At 46.7% G+C, this 18,627-nt stretch overlaps 1 protein-coding gene across 1 annotated transcript in view; it reads left to right on the forward strand.

The window, feature by feature from the left end:
* Positions 1–349: 349 nt before the first annotated feature.
* The window catches only part of LOC307049590 (neuroendocrine protein 7B2), a gene marked incomplete at its 5' end in the record, with an annotated part of 55,438 nt that continues 37,160 nt past the window's right edge, over positions 350–18,627 (forward strand). The window contains 3 exons of the mRNA XM_079699139.1: positions 350–449; positions 1,046–1,175; positions 1,940–2,172. Of these exons, the coding sequence (XP_079555265.1) occupies positions 350–449; positions 1,046–1,175; positions 1,940–2,172 (463 nt within the window). The remainder of the gene's footprint in view (positions 450–1,045; positions 1,176–1,939; positions 2,173–18,627) is intronic.

Raw genomic sequence — 18,627 nt, forward strand, 5'->3', positions numbered from 1 at the left:
CCTAATCATTGCCATCATTAAAAGCTCTTAAGGCCTCTTCAACTTTTGTTTGTCTCTTCTATTGCCCCAGTGCTTCTTTTCTCTTCAAGCTAAAAGACTTCTTAAAAGCTGGAAAGTGTGCTATTGAGAACGAAAGACAAAAATGGCGAGGCGATCTGGCACGTTGTTTGGATAATTGCTTGAGAAAAGGTTAATTACTTACACAGGGGTCGATAGAGGAAGAGGGTGTCTATGAGATGTGCATGTGGAATGCGTGGGCGGAAGGCCCCAGCATCTGAGTTGAGTTCTGGGTGGGGAGTCCTGGCCAGGCGACTTCCACCTGCTGGAGGAGGGACGGGGCGGGGCTAAGATGAGGAGGGAGGTGACGCACCAGCGACCCAGATCTCCCCGCTTCGCTCCCGACCCCCACCGAGGCCCAGACCGCAGCAGGCTCCTACGGCTGCCGCTCGGTGAGTGCCGCGCTGAGGCCGGCTCGACCTGACGCCCACCCAGACCAACGGGCTCTTCACGATCGGGAGTGGGGGAGGGCGTCGTGCTGAAATCCTTGAGCTGGAGGCGGGGGGCAGACAAAGGATGGGTGTGGGAACCGGAGGTTCGGCTCTGAATAAGAGGGAAAGAGTACCGAGGAAGGAGATCAAATCCGAACACTGTTGGCTGGGAGTGTAAATGAAACAAAGACATCCTGCATTCAGAGCGGAGGAAGGAAAGATGAAGATGGCCGGAGAGGCTGGTGTCTGCCTCTGGCCTTTTTCGTCAGATTTTGCAGGCTTTGCTGTCTCAGCTCTTTGTAGTACAGGGTTTTACATCTGAGTGGCTCTTTAAAAAGCCTTTCCTTTACAGAAGTAGATATTGGGGATTATGAATATTTCAGTTTCAGGGAAGAAATGCATGCCGCCACCACCTTCTCCCCCCGCCCTCCCCCCCGCGCGCTGCCATAGAAGGATGCTCAAAAGAGGGTTTGCATGGCCACTGCCTGCAGTCTCCGCCCTAAGGTTCAGCAGCTGCAGAGGGAATTTGCGTGAATATTTGTTCTCTTGTTCTGCAGGCTTCTGGTTGCGTGGAAGCCAACATTCAGGACAGGTTGACTCCCCAGACAAGGTTTCTCCAGCCTCCTTCACCTGTTCTGTTTTCTCTCTCATCACCCTTCGATTCCCCAAATTCGAACCTCCGGAACAGTAAGGCAGTATTGCCAACATAATAATAGCAATCTGGGGAGCTCTGTGTCTGGCATTGTTTTCAGTCCTCTTACGTGTGCCCTCACACTTACCTCACAGTAACCCTATAAGACGGATGCTTTTCTCATCCCTTTTTGCAGAGAAGGAAGTTGAGACATTCGCCCAAGTTCGCCCTGCCAGCATGTGGTGCAGCAAGCATCCTTCATCTTCCTTCCCAGATTAGAGGGCAGGCCTGAGCTGTGTGTATTGATGTTCCCTTGTACCACTCCTAAGCTTTCTATGCTTCTTTACCATTTGTGTCTTCCAACTCCTTCCCCTGAGCCTTTTCTTCACCAGGATTAGAAAAGTCAAGATGTCACTCTCCCTCTCCCTTTCTCAAAAGTGAGGCAAATTTTTGTTGTTGTTTATTTTTGTTTGTTTAAGCGAGGGAGAGAATGGTGGGGTAGGCGTAATGCAGAGCTTCCAGGGAGCTGTAAGGACAATAAGAAATGAGTGAGAAGTGCCATTATAGTCTAGACTTCCCAAGAATGTGAGGACAGAGGGAATTGGCTATCTCAGACAGACTATTCTGTTTCTTTAATACCTTCTCACAGCTGATGTCCTGGCTAGGGTGGACACATAAGGCCTAAGCAAATCCTTAAGAATTTTTCATTGCAGTCCCTTCCTGGGTGGTCCTTGAATCACTCCCTGGAGTGATTACATGATTGCATCATCACAATTGCCAGCTGTGGCCAATTGATATATGTTTGGTCTTTTTTCTGCAGGTTAAAAATTGCTGCCAGGATGGTTTCTACCATGCTGTCTGGCCTAGTGTTTTGGCTGACTTTTGGATGGACTGCAACAGCTGCTTATAGCCCAAGAACCCCTGACCGGGTCTCAGAAACAGATATCCAGAGGCTGCTCCATGGTGTGATGGAGCAGCTGGGCATTGCCAGGCCACGGGTAGAGTATCCAGCTCACCAGGCCATGAACCTTGTGGGCCCACAGAGCATTGAAGGTATTTACTGTGTTCTGCCAGTTTGCAGTTTCCATTAGCAGTAAAATAATTAATGCATATTGAAGAAACTCTACTTCCCCCTTCTGTTTTCCCTTTCTTCTTATACTACACAGTTTATAGATACATACATACACATGAGAATATAAGTCCTGTGAGGGCAGGGACCTTATCTAATTCACAGCTGTAGCCCTAGCATCTAGCACAAAATCTGGTACATTAATATTTAGTAAGTGAATGAAGGAGCATCTAGCGTTATCACTAAAAAAAGATTAGAACCCAGACCCCTTGTCTTCTCCCAAACTGATCTTTGGGAAATTGTGTCCCAGTTGGCTGCCTCTGAGCCACTGCCAGCCAGTGTTTGTAAAAGATCTTCAAAATATAGGACCTAGGGCTTCCCTGGTGGCGCAGTGGTTGAGAGTCTGCCTGCCGATTCAGGGGACACGGGTTCGTGCCCCGGTCCAGGAGGATCCCACGTGCTGCGGAGCGGCTGGGCCTGTGAGCCATGGCCGCTGAGCCTGCGCATCCGGAGCCTGTGCTCCACAACGCGAAAGGCCACAACAGTGATAGGCCCGCGTACCGCAAAAAAAAAAAAAAAAAAAAAAAAAAAATATATATATATATATATATATATATATATATATATATATATATATATATATATATATATATATGGGACCTAAAGGATCTGATTTGATTCTTAGGGATGATGTCAGATAAACCCAAGGGAGCCAAAAGAGGTACTGATGTTAAGAGTTTATGTCAATAACTGAAAAAAAATTTTTTTTAATATAACAGATGTTAATTTAACTGTTTTAGGGTGATAAGACCATTTCCCACCTTAATTCTTCTAAGTTTCTGGCAATATGATTGTAATACTTTTATTAGAAAGTGATACTTTTTTTGTTTAGTGATTTACTTATAGAGAGAATTGGAATCTCGCTCTTATGAGGTGGTGATGAGCAGCTCTTAAGAGCAGGTGCCTTATTTCCATGCCTTGCTTTGTATCCCTCTGATTCTGAATGCTCTTTTTCTCCACCAAGGTGGAGCCCTAAAGCAGTAGCATGGTTAATTTAGTCTGAACACAAAAGAGCACTTCAAGTGTTTGCCCACAGGAGTGGGTCCTAAGGAAAAACATGAATTCTTTCTCTGAGTTTTGTCAAAACACACACCCAGCAAATACTATTTCCTGTGCATTGATTTTGTATAATTTTGCCTGAGTCCATAATTTCCTAAAACAGCTATCTGCTTTGGGGGTCCTGGGATTGCTATGGATATTGTTGATATATGATTCTCATTTCTGTCTTGTTACCCATAGTTTTAAACCATTGAGTAAAACTAACTCTGTGGAGTTGTTGTCTATTTAGGCTGACATTTGATTTCAGGAATAGATTAACACATGATTTGAATCAGAAGCATGCAAATCTAGCACAGGGCTTGAGGCAGAACAAATCAGACAGAGCTTCACACCACCCCTTCTGGGGTGAATCTAAATCCTTTTCAGCATCTGCTGCCAACTCTGGCTTCAAGTACACCTACCCATTTCAGACCAGCTCTTTCAAGACAGTAAATATCTGCCCTTTTAACCAGTAAAAGTGCTTGATTAGTCACCCAGCTGTTGTCATGGAGACGGCTTTCTAGGTTTCCATTAATACTGGAGGCCTGATCATCTGTGTGGAAAAGAAACAGCAACTCCCTGGGCATCAACAGCCTATGTATATCCAGAGCCTCCTTTCCTTCACTCAGTAGCCAGCTATTCAGCACCCGCTCTGTGCCGGCCACCGTGCAGGAGGCTGAGGCAGCTCTGCCCTAAAAGATTCTGTCTGGGGGGTGGGAGCCGGGAGAGGTTATTACAGTGCATCATGGCCAGTGTTTTGATAGATGGACAGGCAAGCTGCTGCCATGGAAGTAAAGAACTCGGTAATTTATTCTGCTTGGGAGTGGATGGGGGTGTCTGTAAGGAAATGCTGTTTTGAAGAAGCAACATTTGACCTGGGTTTTGAAGTTTGAATTCATCAGGGAATGTCAAGTGAAAAGGTATTGGAGGTGTGAAAGAGCATGGATTAGAACAATTCAGAATTAAAAACTCTGCTTTCATTATTACCCTTGGCGTAATGTGACGTCATAGCCATGATGGGTCTCCTCTAACAGTGTCTGTGGAAGGGATGAATATCGGCTTGTGTTTTGGTTTTCTATTACCACACATTTAGCAGCTTAACACAATACCCACTGATCAGCTCACAGTTTCCTTTGGTCGGGAGTCAGGCATGGGTTAGCTGGGCCCTCTGCTCAGTCTCGTCAGGCTGAAATCACAGTGTTGACAGGAGATGCAGTCTTGGCTGGAGCTTGGGGTCCTCTTCCAAACTCATCTAGGTTGTTGGCAGAATTCAGTTTTTTGCTGTTGTGGGATCAAGGTCCCCTTTCTCTTGCTGGCTGTCAACAGGGTCCCTTTCAGCTCTCAGAGGCCACTCTCAGGTTGGTTGTAAGCCATCTGACCCTCTCACAACATGGCAGCTTACTTCCTCAAATCCAGAGGGAGAATATCCCTTTAGTCTGCTAATCATAATACAATATAATTATAGGAGTGACTATCTCATTACTTTTGTCATTTATCAAGGGAGTGATAGTCCACAGGTCCTACGCACACTCAAAGGCAGAGGATTATGCAGGGCGTGTACGCCGGTAGGTGGGAATCTTGGGGGTCATCTTAGAATTCTGCCTATGACAGCTTGGGTGCAAGCTAACAGGGAAACAAAATAAGCAGCCTGGGATTTTTCCCTGTCCTGCACTTTGGCATTTAATTTATTGGGTGGTCTAATATTTTCTCATGTGAGTGTAGGATTGTTTCAACTCATCCGTTTATTTGCGTTGTCTCTGCTGACATTCATTCATGCTAATTCCCAGGTGTCTGACAGATACATGGGGTATCTTCCATATCCCTTCAACATTTATTTTAGTATTTTGTTATGAAGGACCAAGTTAGAAAGTTTTTCTAATTTTTATAGAAAGAATATGATATATATATATATATATATATATATATATATATATACACATACATACATATATTCTGGTGTGAATTTTAATGCACATTTAACATAAACTGTTCCCAAAGATATCTGGATTTAACCGGCAACTCCATCATTTATCAGTAACGTGACCTTGAGTGAATTACTTCTTGAAGCTTCCGTTTAGCTTGGGGGTAGGATTTAAATTTATTCACCTGCAAGCAGGTAATATTCCAGTTCAGAGAAACAAAAATAAAGTTTTAGCATACTCCAACTATTCTACCATGAAATCATTTCTAAATGAATCATCATTGTCATTTTAGGTGACAATTACTGGACTCTTCAATTCTTTGCATGCAGGGCTGTTCATTGTCTAATAAGTGGCACATAGAAGCCAATTTCTTCTTATTGTGTCTACTCTGATTAATTAATTGTATAATCCTTAGATTAATCTCACTATTGAAGATGTATATAAGCTCTCAAACATAGCATTATAAACTGTCCTTTTAAAATAGGATGTAGTATCAGTGTAAATTACTATTAGGTCACTGGGGTCATATATCCCACTAAAAAATTATTTCCTCCTTTGATCCCGTATCCCTTTGAGTTACTCTACCATTTTTCTTCCACAGCAACCTTTCCACACATGCTAATGTACTTCCTCACCTCCTGTCCTCTCCTAGTCCATTGTAGTCCACTGTTCTCACCACTCATTTGTCAAGTCAACAAGCATTTTTTGAATGCCAGGCACTGTTTTATGTACTGAAGAAATGAACATGAACCTGAAAGGTTGGCAGGACAGGGTAGATAGAGTCATTACATAAAGAAATAAGTAAAATATGTAATAAGTCAAATGGTCATAAGTGCTATAAAAATATAAAGCAGAAGAGGGGGATGGAGGAAGCAAAATAGGGGCAGGGGACTCCTCACTGGGAAGACAGGCAAAAATAAGAGTTGAGAGAGTCAGCTGTGTGATCCAGGACCTTCCAGATGGAGAGGGCTGCAAATGCGAAAGCCATAAGGTTAGAGCGAGGAGGCTAGTGTGGCTGTAGCCCAGGACTCAGCGCAGGAAGAGATGAGACTGGGGTAAGGGCAGGAAGGGGAGGTGGGAGGTGGTGTGGGGGGACAGATCGTGTCATAGGGTCTTACAGCCCTACAGCGACTTTGGCTTTTCCTTTGAGCGTGTATCTGAAGCCACTGGAGACTTTGGACAGTGATGTGTTCAGCCTTCCTTTGAAAAGGACCACTCCAACTGCTGTCTTGAAAATACTCTGTAGGGAGGGAGCACTGAAATGGGGGAGATGAGTTAGGAGACTAAGGTAATAATCCAGGTGAGGGGAATACTAGCATGGCAGCTAGAGAAGTGGTGAGGCATGGTCAGAGGATGGGTATATTTGAAGTTGGAGCCAATAGGATTTGCTGGTGGGTTAGAGGTAGGAACTGAAAAACAGAGAGGAGCCAGGGGTGACGCCAGGATATTGGCATGATATCCTGGAAAGGAACTTTCTTTGTTTTTTTTTGTTTCTTATTTTTGGCTGCGTTGGGTCTTTGTTGCTGTGCTCGGGCTTTCTCTAGTTGCGGCGAGCGGGGGCTACTCTTCATTGCGGTGCGTGGGCTTCTCATTGCGGTGGCTTCTCTTGTTGTGGAGCACGGGCTCTAGGCGTGTGGGCTTCAGTAGTTGTGGCACGTGGGCTCAGTAGTTGTGGCTCGCGGGCTCTAGAGCACAGGCTCAGTAGTTGTGGCGCATGGGCTTAGTTGCTCCACGGCATGTGGGATCTTCCCGGCCCAGGGGTTGAACCCGTGTCCCCTGCATTGGCAGGTGGATTCTTAACCACTGCACCACCAGGGAAGCCCTGCATGTGTTAATGTTGAGGTGCCTTTTAGGCTGTGCTTGTGAAGGCCAACAACTTCCTTGCCCATTTCACCTGCACTCTGCCTTCATCCCTCCCAACATCCCTGCAGCCCCACACCCACACCAGTGTCTTCCCTCCTCCAGGCTCTCACCTGTTCTTTCCACTCTGCGTATACCTGTCCTCCTCTGCAGGGCTCAGCTTCAGAGTCATCCGCTCAGAGAGGCCTACCCGGCTTCTCTCAGTGACCCCCTTCTCTGCCACAGTGCCCTTTTTTTTTTTTTTTTTTTTTTTTTTTTTGCGGTACGCGGGCCTCTCACTGTTGCAGCCTCTCCCGTTGCGGAGCACAGGCTCCGGATGCGCAGGCCCAGCGGCCATGGCTCACGGGCCCAGCCGCTCCGCGGCATGTGGGATCTTCCTGGACCGGGGCACGAACCCGTGTCCCCTGCATCGGCAGGCGGACTCTCAACCACTGCGCCACCAGGGAAGCCCTCCCTTTTGTTTTTTTAAAACTCTATAGCATTAAAAAAGTTTATAATGAATGTTTGTTTCCTTGCTTATTTATTATCTGTCTCCCCACTGGAACGGCAGTTCCATGAGGCAATATCTATTTTATTTACTGCTTTATACCCAGACACATAGTAGGCACTTGGTAAATATTTGAAGAATGAATGTATATTTGAATAAATATTTTAAAAATAAGTATATCTGGCAGCAATAAGTATATAAATTCTATTTGACTTCTGGATCTTTTGAGACTTTATTCCTTTCAATTCAAGGAAAATATTCCATTTCTGTTCTGTGTTTTAAAAAATCTACCTAGAGGTTTTTGCCAGGAACTCAGTGATAATGTGCTTGGCAAAAGGTCTATTTGCTTTGACTATGACTGATCCAGGGTGCAAGGTTTGAATCTTCTGTACAGGGGCCTATTGAGAAATGGGAAAGGCTTTTTGCAGTTATGGAATGAAACCAGCAGGGGGCCAACTAGACTTGAGGCAATAGATAGAGGATTCCTGAAACCTGGTACCCAGCCTCCTGGTTGTTAAGTCACCCGTTGTTAAGCCAGCCTTCTTGTTGACCCGCTCTAAGTGGTCCCTGGGGAGGAAGCATTTGCCCAAAACATCCTAAGAGGTTGGAGGTTATTTTTCACTTCTCCGTAGGTACCTTAAACATGACTCAGTAAGGAGCATCTTTCAAATGTGTAAATTCTTTTTTTTCTTGTTTTGAAACTTCATAAATAAATGTATTTCTTTAATTACAATTGTAAAGATTTTTTATGATGTTATAAACATTGTGAGGATTAATCATACTTTGCCCCCAAATTAACTGATTTTACATAGCCTTGCATATAGTGTAGAGAAAATAATCATGGGGTTTAATAATTTGTATGAGAAACATCTTCTAGCATGAGAATTGCTAACCATTAAGTAATTAATGAAGAGTTGTGGTTTGTGCTCATCTTCTGTCTGGGGAAAAAGAGAGACTATAGGGCTTCCCTGGTGGTGCAGTGGTTGAGAGTCTGCCTGCCGATGCAGGGGACACGGGTTCGTGCCCTGGTCCGGGAAGATCCCACAAGCCGCGGAGCGGCTGGGCCCGTGAGCCATGGCCGCTGAGCCTGCGCGTCCGGAGCCTGTGCTCCTCAACAGGAGAGGCCACAACAGTGAGAGGCCCGCGTACCACCAAAAAAAAAAAAAAAAAAAAGGACTATATTATTAAAGGATGGCCATCAAATGTGTAAATTCTTAACCCAAAGCAAAACAAAAATACAAAGTAAAGACAAACAGGCACCAACTTGTTTTATAGAGAAGAAAACATGCTTTGATGGTAAGGAAAAGCCGGGTTGAGTCCTTTTTTTTTTTTAAATACATCTTTATTGGAGTATAATTGCTTTACAATGGTGTGTTAGTTTCTGCTTTATAACAAAGTGAATCAGCTATACATATATCCCCATATCTCCTCCCTCTTGCGTCTCCCTCCCACCCTCGCTACCCCACCCCCTAAGTGGTCACGGGTTGAGTCTTAACCATACTATGTATTAGCTGTGTGTGATCTCAGCGACTGTTCTGAAACCTGGTTTTCTCATAGTGGGGCTTCAGTCCGCTCTCACAAGTGGGTTCTGTTAGTAACTGAATGTAGGCCTGCCTCCTCTCACTTTGTGGATATCAGGAACACGCTTCCAGTCTTTAATGGCTTTCCCTGATATTATTTTGGATGACTCACCCAGTTAGCAGTACAGTTCAGCTGTGTTTCAGTGCACCTTGTATCTCAGCAGTGCCCACCTCCCTCCAAGCTCAAAGTGGCTCATTGATCCCTATGACATAGCTAAATGGCTACTGCTGTTATATTATCCCTAGAAACAAATATAGCCACCAGCTGTCCAAGGGATTGATTCAGAGAGCCATTAGCTATGGGATAGAGATGCGTGGGAATCAGAAGTGGCTCTGCCAGCTGACACTAATGTTAGCTTTTGATGAATCCAACCAGAAAACATGCTTCAGTCTTCAGAATAGCAGCCTCAGGTAAAAGAGTCTCCTCAATACCACTGGTTCATTTTCCCCACCATTCTAGACCACATGATAACCCCAGATACCAAGCCACTGGGAAATTTATAAATACTGGCACTTGATGGATCCCGATTTAATTTAAACCAGCATTGCCAAACCTAAAAATACCAAAATTCCTTTTTATAACACTAAATTTTGGGCTTCATCTTTCTTATTTTAAAATAAAGAGAACCAAGATTATTTTCTTAATAAATATCAGGGGGAGAGTCTTTGTAAGATAAGGTCTATTTGAAGGGGCAGATCCTAAGGAGTCTCTACTTGGCCAACCTTTGGCCTCGTAAAGGAGCCGCAGTGCCTCCACTTGGCCACAGGGTGGCAATGGTTGCTTCCCATTTGAAGGTTGGAGGGAAGAGTTGTTAACATTGAACAACCGACCTGGGCCTCAAAGTTTCAGGCTAGCCTCTCTCGGCATTTGGAGGAAGGGGTGGGGCTGACTCTTGACCCAGGTATCCTGACTAAAATCTCTTTCTAGGTTATCCTCATCCTGGGAGAGCCAATGAGAGCAATGGGCTTGAAGGGTTGTCTTTGAGTGGACCAGGGCCTCCGGTTTGGCCCATGTCCTTTGGGGATCCGTTGAGACCACACTGAACTCAAATCCTTAAAATTTCCCTGGATGATTTCCAGTTTTTTGTCTTAGGCAATTGCATGGATAGTGATAAGAAATTGAAAAGGAATAGGGGGAGGTCTGCTTTTTTTTTTCTGGTGTGGGGGGAGGATAAGGAGATGAAAATGATGACTTTGTTGTGTTTAAGGTGCCCTGGGACATCCAGGTGCAGGTGTCCAGAAGGCACTCAGGTGTATCTGACACAGGAGAGCTGTCTGGGTAAAGGAAGGGGTTTGGGAGTCATCCCCATATTAGTGGCAGCTGATGCCATAGAAATGGATGAGATTACCTGGGTGGGTATCAAGTAAGAAGAGCAGGGGCTTCCCTGGTGGTACAGTGGTTGAGAGTCTGCCTGCCGATGCAGGGGACACGGGTTCGTGCCCCGGTCCGGGAAGATCCCACATGCCGCGGAGCGGCTGGGCCCGTGAGCCATGGCCGCTGAGCCTCCGCGTCCGGAGCCTGTGCTCCACAACGGGAGAGGCCACAACAGTGAGAGGCCTGCATACCGTGGAAAAAAAAAAAAAAAAAAAAAAGAAGAGCAGACACCTGAGAAAAGGCCCGGACAACTCAGTCTGCAGGGCCAGGTAGAAGGATCTGCGAAGGAAACCAAGAAAGATTGGGCATTAAGGAGACCAGAAAGGTGCGGTGTAAACAAGGAAAGAATGTTTCAGGAAGGGGCAGTGGTCACCTTTGTCAAAATCAGCAGAGAGGTTGTGTGAAATAAGGACCATTGGGTGTAGAGTGGACACTGAGTGTAGCAACACTGAAGTTCCCGGGGGTCTTTGGGCAGAACGGGTTCTGCAGAGTAGTGGGGCCAGAAACCACAGTGCAGGAAGCAGGAGAGAAGACACGATGTAAACATCTGTTCCAGAGTGTCGGGTAGTGGGGAGAAGACTGAGTAACAGTTGTGGAAGGATGGGGGGCTGGTGATGTAGAGATGAGGAAGGTTTTCATGTAGGTGGTTGTTTTAGAGATTTGCACTTGTTGAAGTGCTAATTGCCAAGACCCAATAGAGAGTTAAAGATGTGGGATGAAGAGCAGATGACTGAGGGGTGAACATTCCTGGGGAGGTGGGAGGAGATGAAACCGGGAGCTCAGATGGAGGCCTGGATTTAGGTCTTTCCTCAGCTGGGAAAAAAGGGAAGAGGCAGAAGTATGTCGGGATGCTGTGAGGTTCATGCTCGCCCCTCACACTTGCTTCCTTGATTCAGGCAAGGAGGGCAGGTATTCTTTGCCACATTTGACACATGTGGAAGCAGAAGGTCAGAGAAGAGACTTGTCCAGGGATGCAGCTGGTATTTGAATGTGTTTCAGAGCCTGAGCTGGACCCTTGTGTACCCTTCTTCTGTTCTGTCCAACAGAGCATGCTGCTGCTTACGCTAGTTGATTAATGGTGTGGTTGAGGACAGGCTTGATCTTGGACCAAACTGGGGAAATAGGTTTATCTTTAAGGATGATCCCTGTTCCTGGGCTCGTTATTGATCTTTCTGGAATTTGCTGCTCTATATAGACTGCCTGTGAATTGGCATTTATGATGAGGTTGCTGCTTGCCTTCTTCACCAGACTGTAAGATCTGCAGGAGCAGACACAATGTCTGCCCTGCTTTTTGTATCTGCAGGGCCTAGACAGGGCCAGGCACATAATAGATGCTCACGAAATATCTTTTGAAAGAACCTCTCACTGTATTTGCTCTTTGGAAACAACATTGACCTCTGAGATGCCAGCAGGTGAAACTAGTGTTAGATCAGTCAAGATCATCCAGCCTGTAACTATATTTCGAGCATTTTATTTTATTTTTATTTTTTATTTCTTTAGCCACACCACGCGGCTTGTGGGATCTTAGTTCCCCAGCCAGAGATTGAACCCCTGCCCTCTGCAGTGGATGCACGGGACCGCCAGGAACTCCCTATTCCGAGAATTTTAACCCTAATAATTCAAAATTCAGTGGCTCTTCTCCCACCTACTCACTTAGGACCTCAGCTCCTGCAAAGTGCCCTAAATCCACGTATGAGTCTGAACACAGTGCATTGGCCCCTACCATGGAGCACTTACCCATGTTTCCCTTCTTTCTCTCCTTGTTCCCTTCAGCTGTGCACCACACCTCATCCTCCAGACTCCAGCCACTGAGCTGTTCAACCTCAGGGAGCCTGTCATAAAGTGTTGGGTGGCGAGGGCAGGGGGAGCCCCATCAGTGTACCTTGTGCCCCTAAACCCTAGAGAGTTTTAGGAAAACAGAGCTTTCCATTTTATTTCACACTGTTCCCAGCAACACCCAGCCCCCCACCTTGCTCTCCATAGATCACAGGAGAGGTTGCACAGGTAGAGAAACCTAACTAGGCATCAGGCACCATAGGGGTTAACAATCCCTCCCCCACCCCGCCCACTAACCAGAAGGGCAGGACTTATCCCTGCCTCAGGGTCTGCTGACCAGACTCCTCCTTGCTTTGGTTTGAGCTTTTCCCCAGGAGGCATCTCAGTTCCTCGTGCAAATAGCTTCTGGCTGGTGTCCTCCTAGACACAGCTGTCCTATCTGAAGCCCAGAGCAGGTTCAAGCTGGGACCTCGTCACCTGAGACTTGCCATCTGGAGACAGGGCATGGCAATAGCAGCATTCTGAGTCACCACAGGACACGATTTCCACAGATAATGGACAAAGCAGATCACACACATATGGGAAATGGAATAGTGGTAACAAAATCTTATATAATGCTTTATGGTTTGCAAAACTACTTTCCCAAACCCTGTCTCGTTTGATATAACCTTTCTGACAATGAAAAAAAAGTGTCAAGTTGCCCACAATCACACAGCTTGAGCTTTTCGATCTAGTTGGCAAGACAGCTGTGTTAGGTTTGACTGAATTTCTCCAACCAGCTGTCTTCCATCCCCGTAGACTTGGCTAATCCTGTGATATTTAGCTGAGAAGCTGTAATGATGCTGGGAGTCGTGGTAAACCACAGGCGGATTGGGGCAGATGGTGTTTCAGGGACGTGAAGCTTCAGAAAGCAAATTTTCTGACAAACTGCCCTCTTGGAACAAATTGGTGCAAATACCTTGGGCACCACGGTTTGTAAAGAAAGCTGTGGAAGCCGGCTGGGAGGGTTTAGCAGACCACAGCTTGGCACCACGATTAAAACTAAGTGTGACTTTTACCCGTGGTGTGCCATGGGACTGGAGTGGCAGAAGGGGCACGTGGTGTGGATGGTGGGGGAGGTGATCATCATGTGGCATAGCAGGAAGAGCACCGAAGCTTGAAGCCCAGGGGTTTGAGTCCTGGCTCAGACCCGCCATTGTGGCACTAAGCAAGTCCCTTAAACTCTATGAAGTTTAGTTTCCCAGTCTGAAGATGGAGGTCAGCTACCCAGGCCATCTCACAGGGTTGATATAGCGGTCAAGTTAAATCATACATATAAAAGTGTTTGGGACAATATGAGATGTTACTCATATGGGAAGTATTGTTGTCATGGTCATTACCTGTTTCATTCTACCATATATATTTCTAGGTATAAATGGCTTCAGGGCTGGAAGATGGTCATGTCTATGGTCATATCCTATGTTCCCTGTGTCCTCCTAGGCTTGGCCTGGGCAAACTGCCCACCATAGTTGCATGTTAGACTTTGGAGGAACCAGTACCGTACCCATCCCCCCCAATCCCCCCACCCCCAGTCTTATGAAGTGCTCTAGCTAGTATTGACCTTAGGAGTTAGGAACATGTGACTCTAGTGAAGACAGATGCTTCCTGAAAACGAGTAAATAGCTACTTTTATATACGCAACCATGCTCTGTTCTATTTCTTATCCTTATGACTATATGTCCTGTGTTTGGCCATGACATGGGTTATAGAAACATCTTAAAAGTCAAGAAGACTGGGCTTCCCTGGTGGCGCAGTGGTTGAGAGTCCGCCTGCCGATGCAGGGGACATGGGTTCGTGCCCCAGTCCGGGAAGATCCCACATGCCGCAGAGCGGCTGGGCCCGTGAGCCATGGCCGCTGAGCCTGTGCGTCTGGAGCCTGTGCTCCACAACGAGAGAGGCCACAACAGTGAGAGGCCCGCGTACCGCAAAAAAAAAAAAAAAAAGTCAAGAAGACTGACTGTTTAGTCAGCTGCCGAGCCAAGAGCGAAGCATGCTCATGTGCATGTAGGAGACGCTGGTGTGAGAATGGTGTGCAGATGGGTTGGAAAGCGTGTTCTCAGTCGCTTGAGAGCAGACTGTCCACGTGCTGGCATGACTGGCAGGCCATGATCAGTATGCTTCCCCTGAACCATGCATCCTATCAAAATATCATCTAACACATTTCCATTTTTACTGACTCCATAAGTAATTACTGAGTGCCTACCACATGCCAGGCGCTGTAACCTTGATACATTTTCAAACCAACCAACATCTAATTTTTTTACATAGGATCTTTGTGAAATAAGAGTCGGTCATTATCTTCTCTGAACCTGTTAGTAAAAGTTAAACTCCGACCCGAGGAATTGGGTAGTTTTCCTGAGGATCGGGGACGGAGCAGGACTGGACTACCTTTCCCCTCACCCCATCCCCGGATGCGTTTTCCATCGGTGCTCCAGAGGGGTAAGAATGAGAAAACACATGCAAGATCAGGAATGATAAACTGTATTTTCATACACACCCTCGCTCCAGTGGAGTGGGTCAGTTAAATGGGTGTGATACAGACCGGTATCCGCGGAGCTGCGGGGGAGCGGCCGGGCCTCTGTTCTCTTACTGTGACTATAGCAGCTCTTGTCTGAGGAGCTTGAAGTCTAGGTGAGGAAAAGGGACATAAAAATAGAAATGCACACTTTCCACACGCTGGGATAGGAGCTGAGAGTCCAGAATGTGGCTCTCACAGTCACCACGACAGGAGCTCTGAGGGGAGGTAAGGCGTTGCCCTACACAACCCCCCCCCCCCCAAAAAAAAACACAAAAAACGCTGCAGGTCAGTTGAACTTGAGCCGGGCTTCCTTGAGGAAGGATCTTGTGGATCATGGGGACTCAGGTTCAGGCAGGAGGAGGCGGGAAGAAATAGACATTTTATCCAGAATGTGTTGAGTGCAGGGTAGTTAGGGGTGGAGGGGAGGTGGCAGGAAAGCTGGTCACTTTGAGGGTTGTCACCGAGTTTTTCTACTTAAGAGCATCCAGGGACAGGGGTACATGGTGCATGTGACTCTGCCTGTCCCCCTTGTCTGCAGAGTGTCCTGCACCCTCCTCTGTCTCCTTGCAGATAAAAAGGCTGCCCCGACGGCTTCCCTGGTGGCGCAGTGGTTGAGAGTCCGCCTGCCGATGCAGAGGACGTGGGTTCGTGCCCCGGTCCGGGAAGATCCCACATGCCGCGGAGCGGCTGGGCCCGTGAGCCATGGCCGCTGAGCCTGCGCATCCGGAGCCTGTGCTCCGTGACGGGAGATGCCACAACAGTGAGAGGCCCGCGTACCGCGAAAAAAAAAAAAAGGCTGCCCCGAGCCTGGCTGGCAGCGGCAGCGGTGGTGGTTTTAGGTGGGAGGTGGGTGGGGTATTTCTTTGTGTCTTAGTCAGATACGTGCGCATTAGGCATCAACACCATTGGGATCTCGGGGGACGGAGGTAGGTGTTGCTTCAGTCACTCAGCGCATGTGGATGTCAGAGAGAGAATCGAGGGAGCATGCCCCCCGCCATGCTCAGCACGGGCTGGATGGTCTGTGGACCAGCTCCTTCCTCTAGCTGCTCCACCTGTTCTGTGTTGGACACGCTGGATCATAAGCTCTCAGGGGGCCAGAGACTGACCCCTCCCAGCACTTCAGAGGACGCTGGTGCCCAGTGGGTGTGGCATGGTGTTTGGCCCGAGCAAGGCAGAGTGATACTCCCCTCAGGGCTGGAAACAACCAAAGTGACGGGCCCTTCCAGCAGGGATCCGTGACAGGCTCGGGGCACTACTGGCCATCTCCCCTGGTGGCCTGTCCGAGTTTATCTTGCATGAGACAGATTGTGGCTGAGGAGATGGTCAGTCCAGTAGAGTGGCCTGCCCTGTAGAGGCCCAGGGGACCTTTCTGGTCCAAGAGCTCAGCAGGCCTGTGTCAACAAGCCCAGCACGGTTTGGACGAGATGTGGGTGACTCACGTTTTCCACCTGAGCAGCAAGAATGGATGGGCCTGCTGGGAGGAGTCCCTTTGCTGTAAACTACTGGAGACACCCGTCTCCTGAACTGAACCAGTGGGTAGCTTCTCCTGTCTCTTGCTTGCCTGCCTTCTTCTTTTTTTAATCCTTCAGCAGATGATGGGAAGGACCACTTGTAGAGTTTGTCCAGACTCTGAATAGTCCTTGGTCACTGGAGTGTGCAAAAATATGGCAACAGTGCAGGTGCTATTGCCTGAAAATGTTTCCGAAGGGATGGGTAAAAGAGCAGTTCTTCTGACGGTAAATGATGCATTATACTAATATCAGAAGGATTCTTTTTTTTCGCATGGGGTCAGTGAAGAGGATTTTTGGCAGTTGGTTCTCATTGAACTGGGTCTGTATACAGCACGCTGGAGCCAGGTCAGCGCCTCTGGCTTTTTTTTACAGGCAGAGTTGTGGAGCCTAGGGGTCTGGGCTGTGCAAGACATGCCTGCAGGCAGGGAGTGGTCAGCTCCTCCCAGCTCTCCAGATCCAGGCCTTGAGCAGAGTAAGTGATCGGTACCTGGTACCCACACAACTCTCTCTGCGGTCCGCCTACCCACCCAGGCCTACCCACCCTGCTTCAGTGCCTTCATCTGTGGTCCAAGACGAGTCAGATCTCATCCCTCACCCCCAGTTACAGCACCGAGGAGAGCACGTGATGACCGTCAGCCTCCCTCCGATTTAAGCAGAGATGCACACACAACACCTGTGTGTCCTTTGGTGCCCTGTGTCCCCCTCCAGACCCCAGGGTGGACCCAGTGGGCAGTGTCAGGACAGAAGATCAGCTTTTCACCTACATTAGCCCCAGTACTTAGAACATGTGCCTCCATGAGTTTTTAGTAGATTCAAGAATTCACTTTTTTTCATCCTATCAACCTGATATTAAAGCTCTAGAATCTGGGGAGAGCACATCAAAGCTGACTTGACTCCAAATGTAAGTTTGAAAAGGGTAATTGAGGTTAGTTAAAAGGTTAAGAAGCTCTCTTTTTATAATACCTAACAAAAGGAAACACAAAATTGAATATGTAATAGTATTTTTCCTTTAAATGTGGTTCTAGGGGAAGAGAACTAATGTTTATTTTGCATCTACTATGTGCCAGACACCATATATATATATATATATATATATATAGTTACTTTTGCCCTCAGGAATCCTATGCAGATGCTTCTCTCTCACAAGGGCAAGTTGATGTGCAGAGTCGGTGAGTAATTGGCCAGGACTGACCAGCTAAGGGGAATACAGATACAGGTCTGGATTCAAATCGTGTGAGTTTGACTTGAGAGCGGGGTTTTCACTCTCAGCACCCGTGACATTGGGCCAGAGACTTCTCTGCTGTGAGGGCTCCATCTCTGGCACCCGCCCTCTGCATGCCAGCAGAACTCCCTGACTTGTGACAACCAGAACTAATGTCATCTGTGGGTCAACATCGCCGCCTGTGGAGAACCACTTCTCTGCAGGCTTTATTTTTCCTGGTGCAGCACATTTCAGAAGGAAATTTGGGGTACTTTTAAAGACTCTCTAGGTGGTATGGACTACTTATATTTATAGTAATTTTTCTTAGTATAAAAGTAATAAAGGCTACTGTGGATGATTTGGAAAATAAATTATTTACAGTCTTACCACGGAGAGATACCTACTTTCAACATTTATTGTGCTTCTTTCCAGTCTCGTTTTCTATGCATATATATGTAATTTTAAAAAATCATACTGTAGATATTTTTTATTGAAGTATAGTTGATTTACAATGTCGTGTTAATTTCAGGTGTACAGCACAGCAACTCAGTTATACATACATATATATATTTTTTTCAGATTCTTTTCCCTTATAGGTTATTACAAAATACTGAGTATAGTTCCCTGTGCTATACAGCAGGCACTTGGTTATCTATTTAATATGTAATAGTGTGTATGCATTAATTCTAACCTCCTAATTTATCCCTCCCCCCCATACTGTAAATATTTTAATCTGGATTTTTATACTTAATATGATATCAAGAGCCTTTTTGTTTATCATTTTTAAAAATCACTGTAATTATTCTTAGTAACTGACTTATATTCTATTATATGTTTATCCCACGTTCAGTTAAGTATTCCCCAAATACAGGACATTAAGAATTGTTCCAGTTTGTCCCCATCAAAAACATTGCTTCAGTGATCATATTTGCATATGAATCTTTGTGTAGACTCCTGATAAATTCTCTAGGGTAGGGCTTCCCTGGTGGCGCAGTGGTTGAGAGTCCGCCTGCCGATGCAGGGGACGTGCGTTCGTGCCCCGGTCTGGGAGGATCCCACATGCCGCGGAGCG

Source organism: Hyperoodon ampullatus (genome assembly GCF_949752795.1).
Source record: "Hyperoodon ampullatus genome assembly, chromosome: 3".
Classification (NCBI taxonomy): domain Eukaryota; kingdom Metazoa; phylum Chordata; class Mammalia; order Artiodactyla; family Ziphiidae; genus Hyperoodon; species Hyperoodon ampullatus.